The sequence below is a fragment of the Carya illinoinensis genome, chromosome 1, assembly GCF_018687715.1.
Source record: "Carya illinoinensis cultivar Pawnee chromosome 1, C.illinoinensisPawnee_v1, whole genome shotgun sequence".
Lineage (NCBI taxonomy): Eukaryota > Viridiplantae > Streptophyta > Magnoliopsida > Fagales > Juglandaceae > Carya > Carya illinoinensis.
In genome coordinates this window covers 25,657,961-25,680,607 of record NC_056752.1, presented here as the reverse complement: position 1 = coordinate 25,680,607, position 22,647 = coordinate 25,657,961, and the positions used below count along the sequence as shown (strand labels likewise).

The 22,647-nt window shown below is 37.1% G+C and overlaps 1 protein-coding gene and 1 long non-coding RNA gene across 5 annotated transcripts; one reads left to right on the top strand and one right to left on the bottom strand.

The window, feature by feature from the left end:
- The first annotated feature begins 1,090 nt into the window (after window positions 1-1,090).
- On the top strand, window positions 1,091-9,239 carry LOC122313952. The gene is made up of 2 exons (XR_006243557.1): window positions 1,091-7,428; window positions 8,876-9,239. It is a non-coding gene; the product is annotated as an uncharacterized LOC122313952 (long non-coding RNA).
- A 1,444-nt stretch (window positions 9,240-10,683) lies between these two features.
- LOC122313931 (protein FAR1-RELATED SEQUENCE 5-like) lies at window positions 10,684-18,935 on the bottom strand. Of its 4 annotated transcripts, XR_006243553.1 has the most exons (5): window positions 18,607-18,934; window positions 17,415-17,965; window positions 15,776-15,829; window positions 13,914-14,009; window positions 11,123-11,302 (listed from the first exon to the last, which is right to left on the bottom strand). XR_006243553.1 is itself a non-coding variant. In XM_043129273.1 (4 exons), coding segments are annotated over exons 1-3 (624 nt in total). In that variant the 5' UTR covers window positions 18,608-18,935; the 3' UTR covers window positions 11,123-11,302; window positions 13,914-13,937. The 4 variants fall into 4 exon arrangements, 3 of the variants coding, with proteins under 3 accessions (XP_042985198.1, XP_042985207.1, XP_042985215.1); XM_043129273.1 differs by lacking the exon at window positions 15,776-15,829 and having other exon boundaries at window positions 18,607-18,935; XM_043129281.1 differs by lacking the exon at window positions 13,914-14,009.
- Window positions 18,936-22,647: the final 3,712 nt, after the last annotated feature.

Here is a 22,647-nt window from a genome sequence, read left to right as displayed (position 1 = left end):
TCCTGACCCTTTACAAGTTCATCCCAACACTTACATGACAAGACCCCATTCACACTATACCTCTGTCTCGTCAAGTAGCTCGAGGCTAATCCCAAGCTACGTCGTGATACCCATCACTATGAAAGGGTCACCTCACAACTACTTTGGGACTCTGCTCTATAGTTCCCGACACTACACACACATTCTATGCTCCTTAGCTATGACATCCAACCTTCGTGACATGCCATCTGGTGCATCACGACTTCACTACATGAAGTACACTCCACGTGAACTCCCTTCCATCCACACTATACTATACACCATTACGACGCAAGCCACACGGTGCATCACTACACAACATGGAATACACACCACGTGTATTCCCTTCATAACACTACTCCACATCACTAGTATAGCACATACTTCACACCCATACTTCACAGCACAGTCCACAACACTACACAGCATACCACACAACTACCTCCAACACTTCATTACACAGCGAACTCCACAATTATCCACAAAACAGTCCACAACCAACCAGCTAACATCTAGCATAAATAATGAGGGAGAGAGAGTTATATCATCATCGGGATTAACCCATGCATTGCTCTCTACCTATCACGGCCAATGGTGTCGGAAACCACTAGCTTAGGTGGTAACCTTCCTACGCCATTGGCTAGTGACCATGGAACGGGCTATCTCAAGTATCGGACCTAGGGCTTTAGCTACTAGATCTAGTTGTGTGAGGGTGGCCGACATGGTGGGGAGTTCGTGGGTGGCGGTGGAAGGGTCATATGTGGTGGCTAAACTGCGTACAGTGGCTATCCATCTTGTATGGTGGTTGTCCACCACATAAGGTGGCGGTTTGGGCTTAGGGAAGGGCTAGGGGTGGTCTTGGGAGGTTCATGGTGGCCTTATGGTGGCTGGGGTGGCAGTGCACGGTGGAACCGTGGGTTTCAAGGGGCTGGCTGTGGGTCTTACACAAGGAAATTTGGAGGGGGAGCTTGGTTGGTTGTGGGCTAACCATGGAGGGCTTGAGAGAGGTACGGTGGAGCTGCGATGGTGAGGAGGCGGCGTGGTGGCTGGAGGGTGGCAGATCTAGGCCAAATGGGTGGAGAACCCCATGAGAGAGTGAGGGAGCATGAGAGAGATAGAGGGCTTGGCTAGCACAAAGGAGCTCAGGGAGGAGTCATGGTGGTCAGGGGTGGTACTCGGTGGGGCCGTAATTGTTGTATAGTGGCGCTAAGGCCATCAGTGGTGGTGAAGCCATAGGAGACCCATTTTGGGAAAGGGGAAAAAGGGAGAGAAAGAGAGGTTGCCGTGGCTTGGGTTCCATGGAGGGAGTTCACCGTTAATAGGGGAGGCCATGGGTGGCAGTGCAGTGGCCTGGGCGGCCACGACGGTGGTACACATGTAGAGAATCCTTGCTTGGAGAGGAAAAGGGAGAGAGAGGGAGAGCTGTCGTGGGGCTTCCCGTGGCTGGTGGTGGCGCCGGAGGCTGCTGGGAGGTGGTGGCGGTGAGGCTAGGTGGTCGGTGGTGGAGCTGGGCTGGAGAGGAGAAGAGATTCAGTGCAGGGGAGAGGCCTTCCATACATGAGCTGAAGGAGAGGGAGGAGAGAGAGGAAAGAGAGAAAAGTGAGGGAAAAAGGCTAAGGATCGGGTATTTAATCCAGGCCTTTCATCTTGAAGTTTCAAAACGATCTAACGATGATGATTAAAACACTAATTTAACTTAAAAGCACTAAGAGGAATTAAGATAAAACATTTAAAATATTTGAGAGCATTAAGACACTAGGCTTGCTTTAGAAATCACTTAATTTTAAAAACACGTCATCGAGGTTTGGCACACAGAACGAGACTTGTGACCATAAGAGAGAGAGAAAGAAGCGAGATATTACAAGATCATCATCCCTGGCCAGTCCAACCAAGAAAGCAACATGTCCACTAAGCAAGTCAAAAGCCCTATGAGCATGTCTGAGGATCCCCAGAATCTTGGGACCCCTTATGAGTCAAATAAGGCTCTCCATTGGCCTTCTGGGGATGTAGAGGAAAAGGTTAGTAAGAAAAGCCAAACATTCCCTTTTTGTATGAAAGAAAATAGTAGGGCAACTATCAATAGCAACATAGCAAAGGTAAACTCTCCCATTAAGTCAAAACCTTCTAAATCATGCCCTCCCACTTGTGAACCTCGATCAACACCACCTTTACCTACCAAAGGTAACACGGGGAAAAGAAAAGCAAGAGGACAGACTTAACCCTCTCAAACATTAATAATATCCCAATTGCCCCTCCTCTACTCAATAATGCTAAAAGACCAACATTTATGGTCGAGACTCGATCCAGCACCCATGGCTTTAAGAAAACAAAAACCAAGCTCACACTTGCAAGGAGTCAAACTCAGGCACAAGTGGTGGAGGCTACTCAGCAGCCCCACCTCTCCAAATGAATTGCCTAAGCTGGAATTGCCGGGGGCTTTGGAAGCCCTGGACAATTCATGAACTCCACCTGTTGGTGAAATCTAAGGTCCCACACTTGGTTTTCCTCATTAAAACTAAGTGCAACAATGATAAAATGGAGAAAATTTGAGTCAAACTGGCTTTTGATTACTGCTTCAGTGTTAATAGTAGGCGTAGAGGTGCTGGCTTGGCCATACTTTGGAACTCTTATGTGGAAGTCAAAGTGTCTGCCTACACCAACTGGCATATCTCAGGATCCATTAAGCTGTCTAGTGATGAGACCCCTAGTTGTTAATAGGATTTTATGGCCACACTAATACTACTAAAAGAGACAAAACTTGGCATCTCCTTAAAGAATTAACCCCTGCACAGACTATCCCTTGGCTGTGCTTTGGGGATTTCAATGAGATCACCAGGATCCATCAGACCCTACAAGCAAATCGTGGATTTCAGGAAAGCATTAGAGCATTGTGATCTAAATGACCTTGGCTATGAAGTAGACAAGTTTACCTGGGCCAACAATAGAGAGGGAGGACATTTCACTAAAGAGAGGATTGACAAAGCTCTTGGTAATTCTAATTGGATAGCTAAGTTTCAGGAACACTCAATCCATCACCTGGCAGCATCCTCCTAAGACCACAAACCCCTTTTTATTCAAACCCAGAACAAATTTGCTAGCCACAAAGAAAGAGAGGCCCTTCAGGTATGAAGCAAATTGGAGTAGCAAGGACGGGTGTGAGGCCTTGATTAAACAAACCTGGGACAATTCCACTAATGACACTCCCATTGGCTTAAGAAATTGTCAAGATTTAATAAGATGGAGTAGAGATGTGCATAGAAGTCATGGGGAGCTTCTAAAGGCTAAAACTAATATGCTCAATTCTCTCAAAGAGACAAATGTGGGCCAACTATATGCTGAAATTAGAGACCTTTAGAAGGAAGTTGACTCACTACTAGAGGCAGGAAACACCAAGTGGCAACAAAGAGCCAAGCAAAAGTGAAGGGGACAGAAACACAGCTTTCTTCCATCAATGTGCTAGCTAAAGAAGAAAGCAAAACACCATCAACAAGATCAAAGATGAGTCTGGTCATGAGTTCACTAGTCAACAGGACATAAGTCAAATTTTTCAGAACTATTTCCAAACTCTATTCACTTCCTTGAGCCCCACTGGCATTGCTGAATGCATATCGTCTATACCCAAGAAGCTCGCAGCAGAAACAAATCTCACACTCTCGACCCTTCAATACAACTGAAGTTAAAAAAGCCCTGTTCAATATGAATCCACTGAGTTCACCTAGCCCAGATGGATTCTCTACTGCTTTTTCTCAAGCTAATTGGTCCATAGTGGGGACAAGAGTTACCACTGCTATGATAGCAGCTCTAAATGATGGCAAGTGGTCAAATGTTCTGAATGACACCCTCAATGCCTTGATCCCCAAAAAACCATCCCCCTCACAAGTGACTGACTTCAAGCCTATTAGTCTATGCAATATTTTTTATAAAATCATTGCAAAGACCTTGGCTAATAGACTGGACCTTGTATTGCCAGAGCTAATATCCCCAACTCAGACAGCCTTTGTCCTTTGTAGGCTCATAATAGACAATATCATAGTGGCATTAGAGTCTCTCCATACTATATGAAGACAAGAATGAAAGGTAGAGATGGCTTCATGACACTCAAACTCGACATAAGTAAGGCCTCTGACAGGATAGAGTGGCCTTTTCTGAAATCTATTTTGCAGCAAGCTGGTTCTGATAAAAAATAAAAAATAAAACATAAAAAATAAAAAATAAAAAGGTGGACTTGATAATGAGGTGGGTAGGGCCAGTTTCCTATTCTCCCCTTCTTAATGGACTTCCACAAGATAGCTTCCATCCAACAAGAGAGATGAGGCAAGGGGATCCTCTATCCCCCTACCTATTCACCATGTGCACAAAAGTGCTTAGCTGCATGCTCAACAAGGCTAAGGGGTTTGGTTTCATCACTGGCCTACCCATTAGAAGAAATAAACTCTCCATTAACCACTTATTTTTTGCACATGACAGCCTCCTCTTTTGCAAATCCAACTCTATAGAATGGAGTAGACTTTATCGCTTGCTGGAATCCTATGAGCTTGCCTCTGGTCAGAGGCTTAACAAGGAGAAAACTTCAATATACTTCAGTAAGAACACAAGAGAGGAAACCAAGGAAATCATCACCAACATAGCAGGGATAAGGGGCACCAATTCCTATGAGAAATACCTAGGCCTAGCAACTCTCATAGGGAGGTCTCGACCACATTCCTTTAAAGCATTCTGGACAAGGTGTAAGCAAGGATCACCAACTGGAAGAACAAGTTCCTCTCCCAAGTTGGCAAAGAAATCCTCATTAAAGCCATCATCCAGACCATCCCTGTATTTTCAAATTACCAAACCAACTGGTCCAGGAACTGAACAAACTAGTAAGGAGCTTCTGGTGGGGGCAGCAACATTAGGAACACAAAATTCATTAGATACATTGGAACCAAATGAAGAAAGCCAAGGTGGCCTGGGACTAAGGGACTTCTCAAACTTTAACTTAGCCCTACTAGTTAAATAAGGTTGGAGAATTGTCTTTAAACCTGAATCTCTTGATGCACAAGTGCTAAAGGAGAAATATTTTCACAACAACTCGTTCCTTTCTGCTAAACTGGGTCAAAATACATCATACCTATGGCATAGTTTTTTAGCTGCTAGATCTCTACTAACTGAGGGAATGATCTGGAGAATTGGAGATGGGGAATCCACTGAAATCTGGAATGATAAATGGCTTCCTAGGTAGACCTCCTTCAACTCTCTCAACTTTATCATGTTCTTGCAAGCTGACACCAAAGTCTCTTTCCTCATCGATAAAACAACAAACCAATGGAAAAGGGACCTGGTCTCTACCATGTTCTTAGAGGAGGAAGCAGACCTTATCAAAGCAATACCCCTTAGCCCTTATCCTAAGCCCGATAGATTAATATGGAGATGCACCACCTCAGGAGAATTCAGTGTTAAGAGTGCCTACCATCTGCTAACTAAGCTGGATGATCAATAGCTAGGCCAATCCTCAAACATAAGCACCTCACAGGCTCCCTAGACAAAACTATGGAACCTAAACATTCCAAATGAAGCTAAAACATTTATCTAGAGGGCTTGCCTTAATGGCCTACCTACCCGAGTCAACCTAATGAAGAGGAAGGTCATCGAGGACCCTGCTTGCCCAATTTGTAAGCTGCAACCAAAATCTGTTGAACACATTCTATGGAATTGCCCCACAACTAGGGATGTTTGGGCCGAGAGCACAGAGAAATTACATAAAGCTAGCCCTCTCTACCATCCTTTCAAAGATCTTGTAGAAGGTTTTGTGGAGACTTTGGCACCTGAGGAACTGATGTCCTTTGCTATCACTTTGTGGCTCATATAGAAAAGGAGGAATGACATGGTTTTCAAGGAGCTCTTTCTACACCTAACCAAGGTAATCTACTTACTTGATGGAGGAGCTACAGCATATCACTCAGTAGAAGAGGGCTCATGCAACCAATAGTCAGCAGCACACAAAGTGGGAAGCCCCACCTCAGGGAAGGTTAAAGCTGAATTAGGATGCAGCACTCGATAAAGCTTCTTACAAAGTGGGAGTGGGAGCAGTTATTAGAGATTGGGAGGGATAAGTGTTAGCCACCCTCAGAATGCAACATGATTTGTACCCTGATCCCCTTATGGCAGAAGCTTATGCTACATTTCAAGCATCCTCATTTTGCAAGTCCATCAACTACTGAGACATCATCATGGAAGTTGACTCTCTGCGGGTTGTATCAGGCCTCAACTCATCAACAAATAACCAAACCTATGTAGGCTAGCAAATAGCAGACACAAGATCAACCCTCAACTCTTTTACTTTTTGGTCAGCAAGGCACACTGTGAGAGCAAACAATTATGTTGCTCATGCCTCAAGCAAGGATGCTCTAAGCATCAGTGGTTATACCACTTCTTTTGATTTCATTCCTCATTGTATCCAAACTTTGGTCTAATTATTCTCAATACAGGATACGTTTTCTTCAAAAAAATAAAAGATGAAAGAAGATTCTATGAGTTGTAATGTTGGTACAACCTATGGGATTGGTTGTGACTCTTCTTCTATTTCAGTGGATGTGGAGGAGTATGGTAGTCTTCCAACTCCTTTATCCACATGTACACAACACCCTACCCACTATATCCCACCTTTACCCAAGAAATCCATAAAAACACATAACAATCAATCGGTGGCATGGGAACACTTTACTAAAGTGGAACTTATTGACCTTTATCACTAGAACCATGGGCTAACATGAAAAGTAAGTATGACAAGTATTGGGGTGGTACATATAGGTTTGACTTGATAATATATGTTGTTTTTGGGCTTGATCCACAACACAAAATGATGGCAATGAAGTTTTGGTTGAAAAAGTATAAAGGGGATGAGTTGGCAAATAGGATAAAGGCCAAGGTTAAACTTCTTTTACGCCGCTTGAGCAATACAACACATTTCATGTGACTAGTGGGGGGATTTCTAATGTGGCTCAAGGGAGGCCAATCACTACTTCTACAAACATTGGTAATGAGCCAGCACCATCTCTACCTAAATTTGATATCATGTTAGATAAATACCCTGAGGAGTAAGGTTTTATAGAGTTTAGATCAAAGCTAGATAGGTATTTTTCAGAGGCGTGTGCACAAAAATCACCCGGTTTTGATATTTGGGATTGGTGGAGGATTAATGCTACCAATTATCCTATCATTGCCAAGGTAGCACATGATGTGTTAGCCACCCTATTTTCACTATTACCTCAGAGCCCGCATTCAGTACTGGAGGACACATCTTGGATCTTTTTAGGAGTTCATTGTCTCCAGAGATTGTCGAAGCCCTCATTTGCACCCAAAATTAGTTAAGGACCAAACCAGTTGACATTCGGGAGTTGGAAGAATACATACAATCGATTGACCTTGAAGGTAAATTAGAGAAATTTTGTTTGTATTAGTTTATTATCTATCTGAGCATTCTTATTGGATTGACCAAATGCATATTCAAATTTTAGCTATTATCATATAAATTTACATTTTCCTATTCTATTTAAATTCAATCCCCACATTGGATTATCCATTTACTCTCTATACAATAATAAAATATTATTAATTTAATAATTTTCTATTTAATTTATTTTTATCACATTTTGTAGTTCTACCAATTAAATATTAACAATAATTATATCCTATTAAATTAATATTAAAAAAAGTATTATTAAATGTTAATGATAATTATATTCTAAATATTAAATGTTAATTATATTCTAATTAATTTAATTTATTTGCTAGGAGTGAGAAACTAGTATTTTAATATTTGATGAAGCAATTGTAGTTAGCTATATTTGGTGAAACACTGTAGCTGAAATCCAAATTATTTTAGATATGCCCAATCCAATGTGGGGTCTTTTTGGCACAGATTATCTAAATTTTGGCGAAGCCAATGAGGATGCTCTAACTCAGATTTTAATATTTTTTAGCTAATCATCTAGCTTCATTTTCAACCGAGGTTGTTGTGATTCTCGCTTCCCATTCTGCCCTCTCTCAAATTATTCATGTCCTATTTTTTATATATATTTTTTTGCAGTTTTCATTTCCAATGAGTCTGGAGTTGATTGAATTTTGTGTTCTATCTGAATTTTTTTTTTAAATGTTGTGCCTGTATGTTGGTTATCTTTATTTAGAAGATAATCCTTCTAAGCATAGGAGAATTTATTACAAGGAAAAAGGCTTTAAGGAACATTCGTGTAATTCTACTTTTTTGATTATTTAAAAAGGAAAAAAAAGGGTATAGTTGTTATGGTGGTTGGTGGGAAATAAATCACTATACCGAAGACAGGGAACATAACTATTTGGTATGTAAGTTCAAAATCTGTTCTAATCTTCTGATTTTAGCGTCAAATTTGACATTCAGTTTGATACAGAGTTGTATTTTCTGGAAAAAGAATTTTTAAGTTTTTGCTAGAAAAAAATTTTGTTCTTTTACCAGAGAGTCAATCTTCTCTACTTGTATCAAATTCTTAAGTTTTTTCTCGATTCATTTTTTCTTCTTTAGCCAAAATAGAACTATTTTGGTGGAGCTTGGTATTGAAAATATTTTGCATGCTTACAAACCCCTTCTGACTTTGAATTAGTTCTAAAAAGTGGTTGGACTGACTACCAGTCATTACTGAGGTCATTTTGAATGAGTGTTTTCTTTAAAAGATTTCCCCATGTTTAACTATTAAATTGGTTAAGTTGGTTAAATTACACAGCAAGACCAATAGTGTTTTTTCCCTCTTATTCATTTCTAATTCCAGTATGAATAGCAGTTAAATAATTATTATATTTTTGTGATCGATTTGAGGGTGATGCTTATTCTTGTTGGCATCTGCAGCTTTCAGTTTGGGTGGCTGCAGAGAACAGACTTGAAGTTGCTATTTGGTGTGAGATTAAGGGGAGAGGTTTGGAAAGTGAGTTGAAATGAGATGAACTGAGATCAAAGTTGAATAAACTATTATTATAATATTATTTTTTAATATTAATATTGTTTCAAGATTTAAAAAAGTTATAATGATTAGATAAGATGAGTTGAGATGAGTTGGCGGGACTTTTGTATCCAAACCGAAAAATCATAGATGGGAGATCATGTTACTGATATGTAACTCATATCTTATAATTTTGTGTTTTGTAATGTAAAGTATAAATACAAAATAATGTGATATGTAGTGCATTGCATTGCGTGTTGCATGCATTTAACATGATGAATATTGAAATTTTTTTTTTTTTTTTTTTTTTTTTTGCATGCATTTAGTTCAAAAGGTAATTAGTTGTTTCTAGCTTTATTTATTTTTGACAAAATTTAATTTTACATTTTAATATATTTTTATTATTATAGGCAATATTCAATGTATTAGTATTATGGTTTTCAACATTACTTCTTAAAAAAACTTTAATAAAATATAGGCTTTATATTGAAAAAAAGTTATGCCTTTCAACAACATTTTTTATTGAATAATTTGTAATAAAATATAGGCTTTTAGATTTTAAAAACAAATCATGCTTTTCTAACAATTATTTTTTTCTTGAAAAAAAGTTAATAACATATAGGCTTTTGTAAAAATAAAAATAAAAATAAAATAAAATAAAATTAATTAAAATTAAAAAAAAATCGTATACAACTTGGAACTTAGATTTTCGGGTTTCAAAAACCCGATTCATAACGATTTGAAATCCAGGTTCTGGACCGAGTATTTGGGTCGAAATTCGGGTAAACAATCTTAGGTAGCCTATAACGTTTTATTGTGTCATTAACCAATCGATGGTTGTTAATGCAAAAATGCACAAAAAGTCGTCTGTTGTAATCCAAATAGAATCATTGCATCCAAATGATGCCCCAGAACAAGACAACGTATATATTTACGATTGTATCAATTTTGAAATTGTTTTAACAAACTACATACTTGCATTTACACTAAGCATTTTTAGATTAAGAATGTCAAAATCATGTATAGAAAGATGCAAGAGACCAACTACACCATGAAACACTACTAGATTTTGTTGAGACACCAACCAAAATGACAATCATATATACAAGTGTCAACGAGAAGAAAATCACTTGGAAAGCTTTCAATTATTCCAAAATCGACTCCACTAGAAGACGACACTATAGTAGATAACGTTGCGGCAAATTATGAGTGGTCTCTAGGCAAGAAGATTGAGAAAAAAAGAGAAAATGAAGAAGGGCAAAGAAGCTTAGGCGCTGAATTTAATGTTGCCTTCTGTGGCTGGGTAGCAACTGTTATATTTTTTGTAATTCACATATAGTTCTATAGTTATGTCTTGTAATTTCCGAAATAGGTAGGCTTTTTGTCCAAGGTAATGATCTTGCTTTTGTAATGCGTGCTGGCTGGGCAGCAAGTGGCTTGGTAATTGAAACTAGGTGGATTTTTTGTATAGTTTGATAGATTTGTTGGGTTTGTTAAATACGGTTGGGTAAACTAGCAGTTTGGACAGTTCGGTGAAGCCAAAGGCCCAATTTTAGTGAGTGCTTGTGAAATGATGACAACATTGACAGTTTGGTAAATATGAAAATCTGAATGCTTGTTCGGATTGTAGCATTTCAATTCAATCTGGTGAATGCTTTTTCCTATTGAATGATAGTTTGGGAACTCCTGGAAAATATATTACTGTGACAGAAAAAACTAAAATGAAAGATTTTTTTCATAAACTTCAAAATATAAAATCAAGATATAGTATTATTTAAATTGCTATACAAAACATATTACATGAAACATAATGTAATGAATCAACTCCCTGAGGAACGACCCGATGCCCCAATAATTGCATTGTTGGCACAACTTCAGAAGGACAGGCTTCAAGGACTATACATCAACTCACCTGATTTCTCCTACCAATATATATTGTCCCAGAAAAAGGATAATACTTACACGACTACTCTAATTGAGCCAAACATGCCAAGCTACGAACTAAATAGATATCTAAAAACTGGAAGGAAGCCACGTGATTCTGCAACTTGGCAACGCATGCTTCATCCAGCAGTAACTTCCATACTACTAGTTGATTTTTGTTTCATCAAAAACAAAAAAGAAAAGCTTAATTGCTTGAACTATCTCTGGTTTTGCTGCTCTTTGCTCTCCATCTCCTTGACATTATCTACTATGTATTGGATCTTCTTTGACAAGCTCTCATTGTGCTCCTCGATGTGCTCAAATATCATTTCCAGATGCCTTTTATAGGTTGCAGCTCTCTTTTTCTCTATGGCCAGTTGCTGGGATAGTTCCCGAATCTTATCATGTTCATTCTGTAAAAACAAAATTTTAAAAAAAAAAAAAATTGTGAGTTTACGTTCAATTAACCCTAGTGCCTTCCAGTTGAAAGATGGAGAAGACATGCTTGAACATGAGGAGTAAATACAATTATTTCATCAAGCATACATCATTCAGTGAAAGCCATGCTGTTCATTGCATTCAAAACTAGTGATTTGTATTCATGATTCAATTAGTTCCAGCATCTTTTGTAAGTGATTCAACTTTTTAACTACAATTTTTACCATTATCTCCACTTCCTACTCCCAATTGGAACAAGAACTCCATCCCACGCATGGATTTGTGCCTTCAAGGGTAGAAATACCATAAAATGTCACAAATATCATAAAATGTCACAAATCCCAGTGAGATAACTAACTAGGAATTCCTATGACCTTGGATTTTCAAGCCAGTGTAGGCAAACGCAAGAAAAAAATGCGTAACACCTCAATATAATGTTTGTAAGAGTCACCTTTCAACAAACTCAGGCTTACTTTTATGTAATAAAAACAAAAATTTGATTTCAAGGGGCAAACTTTAATTTTTCCTTATCTTAAGATGACAGAAGCTTACATGGGAACTTGTGTAATTTACTTTGTCTTAGTAGGATTTTATCTTGTTACTGAATTATTATTTCTAATGGATTTAATTCATGGGTTTCACTAGTTATTCAGTTTGGCTTTATTGTTAAAGTCCCAAATCCTAGCCCATTAGTGTTAGAAACTATATGCCTACAAATATGAATGTAATAGTTTCTCTTATCATTATTGAAAAGAAAACTGCTACAAAATTTCCAGCAAAAAAAATATATATATATTAAATAGACATGGTGATAGTTCTAATGCCTATGTTGGTGAGTTGACCTGTATAATAAACAATGTCAATGTCTTCAGTATTAAAGATTTCATTTTATACCAAAGGCAAGACAAAGATATGCATTATGTAATGTCTTCCATTTCGAAGAGCCTACTTTACATCCAACCCACTTATGTCTTTTAAATAACCACTATAATTTCCTTAAGATGCCCCACCACACACATCCAATTTCCAGGAAAATTAAGACTTACAAAACCTTTAAGCCTAAAGTGACTTAAAAGTGCCATAAATTTTTTTACAAGATTTGAAAAGTGCCATAAATGACAATTCAGAAACTCAGAGAAACATCTATTGAAGTGAATCACAAGGCTAGTGTCACTCTATATATGAACACTAAGGTCTCGAATGCAAATCCCACTCTGCAGAAAATAAGTTAAACCGGTAACCTTATGAAGAGCCTATAAAGCAAATTAGAGAGGGAAAAAAAAAAAAGTTCCCACTATCACTAAGATAACTATTACATGCGCATATATTTTTTACATGCATTGTGCAACAAAGAATATGGTTCGACATGCAGAACAGAAATCCTACTAAACTCAATAAAATTCCGTCCTTCATCTCAGAGAAGAAGTCCTTATATAATTTATACAAATATAATTTTCGAAGTATGTTCTTTTGCTTCTATTGAGCCACCTCACAATTTGCTTAATCAATTTTATTCTTTCATAATTTTCCTCAAATATTATTCTTGAATATCCATAAATTTGGTAATTTAAGTTTAAAGTAATGTGAAAAGTCATGTCAATAAATTTATGTAATTTGGAAGTGTAAAAGGTTTTAGACACTTCCACGTCTTTCCTACATAACTTTATTTGTCAATCGAAAAAAATTACATTCAGATTATTCCATAATTAGCCACAATATTGAATGGGTACAGGAGTAGTCAAAAGGAGTAAAGATAACATGTTGGCAATAAAAGCATTAGTCATAAAAAACAGCTTCAATATTAGACCTCAGTTTTCAATGTCCATGATACTTACCTTATTTGCATAATTCTAAATGTAATAATCAATGGCTCTAATCTGCAAAATAACTGGCATCGCTTGGTTCTGAAAAATTCCCACGAAAATGGTTCTTGGAAGAGAAAATGAAGGTTACCCAACTAATAAGTAATATATTCCCTTGCCATATAACCATGACTCTATATCCATCACATCATAAGTATATTAATTCAATGCAAGACGACCTTCAAAATCCAAACAAGTCCAATTAATCAAATATATTCTGACACAACCAGTTCAAGCCGTGTCCTTTCTCCTCTACTTGTTGTGGCAATCCAAATTTAAACTAAATCACTTCTTAACTGGCACATTCAGTGTTCCATTTTGCACAACATGAAAACATCTCAACCGATATTATTGCAGTTTGTCTTTCGTCAGCATATGCGAAAGTCTTTATTTATATAATAAATCCTTTTAAATTAGTTACTAGTTTCAACAAACTTCTTGGCCAGTATGATGCCAGCCTACACTAGGAATCCCAATTTAGCAGACGTGCAAAAGCCCATAATATTTTTTCATAAGGGTTTCGATTAGGTCTCAATAACATTGCCCAAAAAGCCACACGAGAAGTCTTTTGTTTCTCATATGTTGAGAAAACTATAAATATAAGCTTGCTACCCATACCCACACATAATTACACATACATCAAAGCATATATGGAGATATGCACACCTAATCTATACCTACATATACATATGTGCATGACATTGCTTACTCCTTTTAAACTCACCAATGCTTTGCTCAGGGGCACGCTTCAATGCAAGACCATGTAGAATGAACATGGCATCATGTTAGCAGCCGCACAAGATTCTTTCCAAAACCCTAGCTGTAACCCAATTAGCAATGATGATTTATGAAGACAACCTTGGAACTCTAACGCAAAATAAGAAGCGATAATTCATTTATATCTGATAGGCAATTAGGGTTCAACCACTTTTCACCAATAACTAGCAAGATTATTATGTATCCAAACATTTGTAGATCCAATCTGATCTTTCCATGCCAAAAATCCAATTCATCATTTTTGTAGCTTCTTTTATACTTATTGCTCAATTATTATCAAGAATTTCCTCCTCTTCTCTTGCATTCCCCCCTTCTCTTTCTTATAAATTCTTTTCCATTTATAGATAATAACATGTTTCTAGTACCTGGCATTCAATCTCATACAGGGAATCTGGATGCATTGTAACCAATGAATTTAGTCGCATGTGGTCTCCCAATTAAACCGAGTGCTCTTCACCAGGTGGAAGCACAAACAAAAGAAGTCAGGGAAATAAGAATGACATATGTCTAGAGCTTGTTTTATTTGAACTCTTCTATCTAAACATATTTTTGAGCAGTTTCTTTTCCTTCAAGTTTTGGGATTTGACTAAAACTAAAACCCATTTTTCCTCTTCTTTCTAATTTCTTTATTTTCATCTACCACAAAATTTTGGCCAATAATCCCTCCCTAATTTCTTTTTATTGGCACTGGGTGTCCGAGAACAAAATCCCCACTAATCTCAGGGGTGCACAGGCCCTCAGCAAAGAGTTTCCAGCAAGTGCACCTCGGCTAATTCAAGAGGAAGTTCCCCAAATAAGATGGCCCCTAAAAATTGTTTGCACCCAAGAGGATTCGAATCTTAGACCTGGAGCCTAGAGGGAGCATACCACCAAGACTGGCCTTTACCACTTGAGCCAACCCCTAGGGGTTCCCTCTCCAAAAATGATCTTGCTCTCCTCCATATCTTCACATCCATTTTCTTAAAAAAGGCTTGATTAGAGGGACATAAATGCCTATCACCAAGGTGGAATTCAAACTCATACCAAATATGGCTAAAACCACTAATCAAGTCCTTTTTAAGTGACAATTCGAATGCATATCTTCACAATGTGGAGGAATTCCACATGGCATTACCTATGAGTTTGAAATCCACAAAATCGGAAATTTTCTTTTATGTATGATAACTTTTTGGTAGTTTGAGAGAGCAGTCCCATGTGTCACATAGCAGAATCGCACTTTGCAACTCAATATACAATCAAATCCTTAACTCTAACAGCCTCCCAAAGCTCACGATTTCTCAAATTAATTTCCAAACCAAAGACAGCCTTAAAACACAATGGTATACGTCTTTTATAACTAAGCTTGTCAATATCAGCACTACAAAGTAGGCTAAATCCATCAGAAAACTAGTGAGATATCTTCAGATGCTCCTGAACTCTCCCTCGACTTTAAGGCCTAAAAATTCAATTTCCATCCCACTGCTCTATTTAACAGTCAACTACTAAGCATTTCCTCACCAAAATGAACTGAGAAGGGTACAAGAGACTCCCTGTGTCTCAGGCCTCTTAAACCATTAAAAATCCTAGCACTTTCATTTACTAAAATAGATGATCTAATCAAGGAAATGTAAAGCCAGATCCAGCTATGCCATCACATTGAAATCATACCAAAAGAAATTTTGAAAAATGTAAAGAATACAAATAAAAGAAGTTGAATATATAAATTGAGCATGTCATACATTTTAGAAGTTCTAAACAAGATAAAAAACTTAATTCTATATGTAATAAGTATGCCTAGTTATACCAATAAAGAAAAAGAAAAAAGTATACCTAGTTACAAATGAAAGTCCCACTCTGATCTTCTAAAATTGCGTTCCAGACACACTACAAAATTTAAGAGGAAATTCTTATGAAATTAAATTGCAACTCAACAATAAATTATAATTAATATGCTTAACTGTCAGGGGGATCTTAATATAAGAAATACCTAGACCAAGTAAAAATTGATTTGAACCCACCATTTGTCACCGGACACAAGCATGCCAATCACCGTAGAAAACATGTCATCTAATGAGAAACTTCATTTAACTCTACTCCAGCAAATTTCCAAATTCTGTCAAAGTGTAATCACTAAGCTAATTAGGAAAATAAGGCCAGCATAGCATATGAGTGCCTCAATCATTTATCACCTCGTTGAACCGCCATAATTTGAATAGTAATTCCGCAGAAATTTCCGTGGGAATTTCCAACATTGACCACAGATCAGCTTATTGCGTATATTGCTAGGACAGGATCACCATATTTCCCACTTCTCTCATCAAGTTAATCTTACAAAATCTTCCCCAAAATTTTCATCCTTTATGACTGTCTGAGCGGGAGCACAACAACTCTCAATTTGCACCTATTGTCTTGGTGATCGTCACATTCCCCAATATTTCAACAATACCCAATAGCCAACTCAAAACTTGCTTATAGCAAAAACAAATCAAACAAACTACATCCAACTCAACTAAGTCTAGATTTTTTTGATAGAAAGAATGAAACCAGTACCAGCTTATTGCCAACCGTGCTTCCTACCAACTCTGCCAACCCCAGACAGGCTATTCCTACTGACCGAAGTTAGCCCCATGAATCCTCTTTCAACTAGTGGTGCAAAATACACAGGACAAAGCTGCAAAGGGAATTTCCCTTATAATGCAAAAGAAGCAGATTTTCTCCAATCCCAGTAGGCATGTGATATGTCTAAGGTTTCTTTCAGGTTATCTAGAAATAACTTTGACTGTTGAACTTTCAAAACAGAATAGTATAGGATGTTAGATATTAAGCGGTATGATCTTGGCATATGTTCTTCAGTATTAGTTAGTGCAAGGGAGTCCTAGTTGCAACCACTGGAAAGTCACATGTCCAAAGTCTGGACATCAGTAACAGGTCAGAAAAATTACGTCAGCTAGGTCGCTAGTCAAACCATGCATGGTCCTTGATGCTTTTATTTATTATATTAAGATTGCTGATCTCTCTTCTTGAATAGTTGATTCTATCTACTGGTTTATATCAGGTAATGAAAAGATTAAGTTCTTAACCAAGAGAGCAAATCCCAACGTAGAGAACTCAAATGCGAATTCCCTGGCCCAAGTTTCTACCTCTGAATAGATTTCCACAGTCAGATGCATTTCTTCTTTTCTGTTTGTCCAATTAATTTCTTACGTCATGCTAAGCACCTTCCTTCCGAAAATATACGTCAACAACTTCAATCAAAGAACTAAATGGAGTATAAATAATCTCATTTTAGTTACTTATATTTTCTATCTCTATTATAAAAAATAATAATTGCAGGATGGTTACAGCTCCCTTGAAAATAGTCAATGACACCGACAACAAAAGTTGATCTGCCTACGGCACAAATGATTAAATAATTGAAATCAGAACATAACAAAAAAAATTCCAAATATTTTAAGGAATGAAGACTGACCGGAAATTGATCATAAATACAATCTCTTCGACCTTTCCCAGGTGTCAGTGGATGTGTATGCTCCTTTACAAACTTTGTAACAATCCATTTACCAGAACTTACTTTCCTCACCAAAATCATAGCCCTACAACCAACCCTTGTCTCTGCCCTTTGTCTCACAATCTTTTCACGCTTGTCAGGCATTCTATAACCCTCCTTGTTACAAACAAGTGCCCGACCAATAGCAGATCCATCACGCCTTGATCGGGAAAGTTTGCTTACACGGATGACGAATCCCACCCGTGTGGCAAATGCATTATAAAATGCATGTGCAGCTGCTTCAGATTCAAACTCCTGACCCACATAGGGCTCATCTGCTGGGACCATTGATCCCGAAGGAACTGCAGCAGGATCTACATCTATTCCATTCATTTTATCATCCTGATCCTGTTGGAATGCCCCTTCAACAGAACTTCCACCAGTTTCATTTTCATCACCGACCCTACGATCCTCCACCTCAGCAGAACTTCCAACCACCTCACCATTGGCATTGCCATCAATACCAAACTCCACTGCAGTAAGAAAACTTGTTATGATTGTTCCACACTCAAGTGAGATTTCACAAGCAAAGACACAAACTAGCTCCCTCACAGGTAAGCCAGGAAGAATAAGGAAAGAACATGTAAATAAAGATGACTTCCATGCCTTTTCTCCTGTTTATGAAAAAAAAAAAAAAAAAACCTGCCATATTTGTCTGCACAGTCTAAACTCACCTTTATTCACCTCAAGACTTAATACACTTTTTTCTTGTCCTACAGAGTTAAGTCCACTTTCCGGAGATCCCACTTGAATTATATAATCAAAAAGACCAAGCATGATCAAAGCTTAATCCTATATCTATAATTGCCGTAAAAAAATGGAGGGGCGGGGGAAGGATTTCAAATACGAAACTTTGGCCTGAACGCCAAAAATAGAAATACTCCATCATTTCATCTAGTTTCCCATTTATATGTTATCCTGGCAAACAACAGACGGTTAATTAAAACATTGAAAATAAGAAATTGAAGAAATAGTCCAATTTGCTCTGGTTCTATAGCAGGTATTATTAATTAACAGCCAAAAATACAAAAAAATTAAATATCACGAAAAGTTTCCAAAGATAAACAGAAACAACATTAATTAATAAAAAAATAATAAATTCGATTAAACTTACTGAAAGCTTTCGAGGATCCTGGTTCGATGGCAGAGAGAGGGGGAGTTTAGGCTTCGAAACGCAGAGAGGGAGAGAGGGGTTCAGGCTCTGAATATGTGGGTCTCAAGATGGTGACGTGCCAAGAAACTATTGGCTTTGTTACGAAGGAAAAGTCAAACAAGCAAGTCAAAACCATGATATTGCGACGCGTGTCTAGTTATGTGGACGTCGGACTCGTAGGATTTTTTCTCGGATTTAATAAACCATCCGGTCCGCCACGGGGTTAAACCGGATCTTGTCACTTACATGGCGCGCGCTCCCTCTCTCTCTCTCTCTCTCTCACTCAAATATATGCGAGTTTTGCTGTCAGGACTCGGCAGTGCATCGAGTGTGTAAATAACATGTTCGTATTCTTCCTGGGCAGTTAATTTTCAGCACCCACGAATCAATTTTCTTCACCAATAATTTTTTTTGGGCTAAACCCGTTAATGGAATTTTTTCCGAGATAATTGATTCCAGCATTGTGGGAAAATTTACCTATAAGATGGATAAATAGTGGGTACTAGTGAAAGAAGAAAAGCGTAAGGAAAATGATTGAAGAGAATGGAAGTAAAGCCCTTCAATGTGCACGCGTAAATGCCTTTATCCCTTACACGCATTCTGTTTTTCACTATTCAGGCTGTTTTTACCATCTTACTTCTAGGTCCATTTTTCATACCAAAGAATCAAATTTTTCTTTCCATCCAAATAGTAGGGGGAGTTGTGCTCCGCTTCTTTTTGAGGAGCAATGTTGACTAACGCTTAGAAAGCTTGATGCATTTTAGCTGTTATTTTTTATTTATGAGAAAAACACATACAAATCTAGGTGGTCTCCTAATTCGAGTATAACCTTGGGATACCTCTTGGGAGTTATTGCCTAGACCTCTTGGGATACCCTTATGATGCAGTACTCATGCCAACCACTCCTAGTTGAAGATCTCATACTTCAAATATCGCTTTTGTCCATTAATTATCTCATGCTACCTTTTCCAAGTTAGTTTGGGAGCTGCCATAAGGGTTCTTCATCGGTCCTTAATAGGTGCAATTTGTGGGTTGGATTTTGTTTTCAAGAATGCTTGTAGATTGTAGAATATGTCCCGTAAATGTTGAGACTTACTGTAGAATATGTCCCAAATTCAAGTATATCCTAATTGGGTTCTTGCCTAGACCTTCAGGAATCATTGTTTTGAATTTCGTACTGTACTGGCCAGTACGATCGAAATATTAAGTTTCCATGGCTTAACCGGTACAGAGAAAAATATAGTTTTATACCGGTCAGAATTTCGATCATTTCGACCCGTATCTGCCAATATTTCAACCTTTACTTTTTTTTCATTTCTTCAAATTGCAAGCTTATTTTTTTACCCTCAATTCAAACTAAATTATTTATAATTTATATATATGTATTTATATATAATTTATTTATATATAGACTATTATTTTGGAATATAATTTATATATATAATTTATTCATATATCAATATTTCAAAATGGTATCAGTATCGAAATATTTTGTTTCAGTACCTTGACCGGTACAGCCTCCAATACGGTATTCAAAACTTTGTCAGGAATCTCCTTGTGCTTTGGTATATCATTCCAGCTAGTCCTTGTTGAAGACCTCATGCTACAAAGATCACTTTTGTGCAATCATCAGTTGGCATGTTGACCACATAATCCAATTTCTAGGCCTGCAGCTGGCCACCTCGCCCCTCGCATCTGCATGGGTGGGGCTGCATATGGACCCTATTATTGACTTCATCCCACATGGGTGGGTAAGGCCAACTCAATAGGTTGCAGAGCCTAAGGCGAAATTTTGAGTGAGACATTTTTCATTAAAAGGGTAAAATACAATCAATTTATTTTTATTTTTATTTTTATTTTTATGTTACATTTTTATTTAAAAATCACTCCTATCGTAAATTTATTTTTATTCAAGATTTTGTATCACCTTCTCAATTAATAACTGACTTAATCTTTACTAAATATTATTTAGAAAGAATTTTATCAAAAATAGTTTTATAACAATTGCTTTAGATTCTCAAAATTAATTATATCCATTATTATAAATAAAATTCTATAAACCCACACATTTGGTAAAAAAAAAAATGGGCTCTTGTCTTTTCAAATGATTATACTAAAACATTTTATCAACACTGACAGGTAGATTTTACTCTTTATAATTTCCATATTGTATATTAAACTAATAATGACAAAAGGAAAGTGTACCCCTAGAATGAGATTATGTGAAATAATTATTATGTGGAGATAAAATGAGAATTTAGATCACTTCATGTCTTAGTACCAATATTAGAAATGAAAAGGAGATGGATAAGAGAAAACGTTTCGTCATCATCAAGTGAATTCAAACATAATAAAACTCTAAAAAAAGAATTCCAATATTAACATATATATTTAGAAATATAATCATAAAGATTCAAGAATAATCAAGCAAAAAACAAAACTCAAGCCAACGATTACCTTTTTGGTAATTAAGAGCATTACTAACATCTTTATCAATTACTTAATATGAAAATAAAAGTTTTAATGGTGAGCTGAAAGAATCTAAAAAAGGAAACTATAAACTAAGAAAAGTTCAATAAAAAATGAGCTTTTAGAAGAAAAGAAGAATATGATAATCTAGAAAAAGAATCAATTACATAAGATCTATTTGAAACTTTTAATATTTTTTTCGTTGATTTATTCAGTTGTTTCTAATTAGGACTTTTTTTTTTCTTTTACGAAATTATGCTTGAAATACTTTTAGGGGGCCTTCTTCCGATCCACTAGGGGCCTTAGGCAACTGCCTAAGTCGTCTAATGGAAGAGCTGGCCCTGTGGGTGGGTAACCCCGCCCAACTACTTGGCAAACATATGACATTGTTGTCTCGTCCAGAATTTGCCAAACATCCCAAATCCACAAATCTATTAACCAAATATATGGATCCACCACCAAATCCACACATCAAACCTCAAATACAAGGGATCCAACAAAAATATAACAAAGAATACAAATATCAAACCTCTATGAGATAACCATAAGCCACGGCGTGGCCATGGATTTGCTCAAAGAACCACAGCCACACCGTGGCCCTTGGGTATCTCTTGGAGAACCACCTTGAGAAAAAAGAGTGGAGGAGGAGAAGAGAAGATCAGGAAGAAAAAGAAAAGGAGGAGGAGGAGAAGAAGAAGTGCTACGGGGCTAGGGCTAATGACGAAGGAAGAGATGAAGAAGATGGAAGGGGAATCTAGACAGCGAGTGGGATTGAAAGAGAAGAAAGAAGGAAAGAAAGTGATGGGGCCGGCCGCCATCAGGGTTCTCAAATCATTCTTGTTAGGTGCAATTTGTGGGTTGGGATTTTGTTTTCAAGATTGCTTGCAGAATATCTCCTGTTCAGTTCAAGCTCCACCATGGATTGGCATTTGGTGGTTTATTTTGGGAAAATAATCAAACCAAGGTGCAGTCAAATTTGGGATGATTTTCTTGTAAGATTGGATAGATTGCTTATTAAGTTATTGTTGAAGTACGATTTAGATGGCTTATTAAGTTATTGTTGATCATGCAGTAGTGATATCTTTTACAGATTTATATTCACAGTAACCTTCACATGGTTTCGTTGTAATAAAGTTAATGCTTCCTTCTATGATCAACTTTTCAAGAGGTTGCGAGGGCTTAGATGCTTAGATTTTTTAACTTTTTCAAACTTGGATGTTTTTAAATGGATATGGTAGACAACAAGATGCCTCTAAATTTTATGCTAATTATGGTAATATATTAACTTTGCACAGATTCCTTTGCCCTTATGCATTGTGATTTATACTCCTTTATATGCCTATACTCTTTTGTGAAAGGACCTGATATGCCTCCAAAATATCTCTCAATATGCTGGACATCTTCTATTTTTTCCTTTTCTAACAATACTTATTGATAGGGCTAAGCAAAAATCTGAAAATTTGATTCTAACTCCGATTCTTCTTGTCCAACTCCAACTCCAACTCCGATATTATACGTACTTTATAAAAATAT

Coding starts and splice junctions, on each gene's coding strand:
- LOC122313931 (XM_043129264.1), bottom strand. Junction 11,303..17,414: donor GTATTTATGATCAATTTCCG/GTCAGTCTTCAT, acceptor TTGTTTTTACAG/AATGAACATGATAAGATTCG.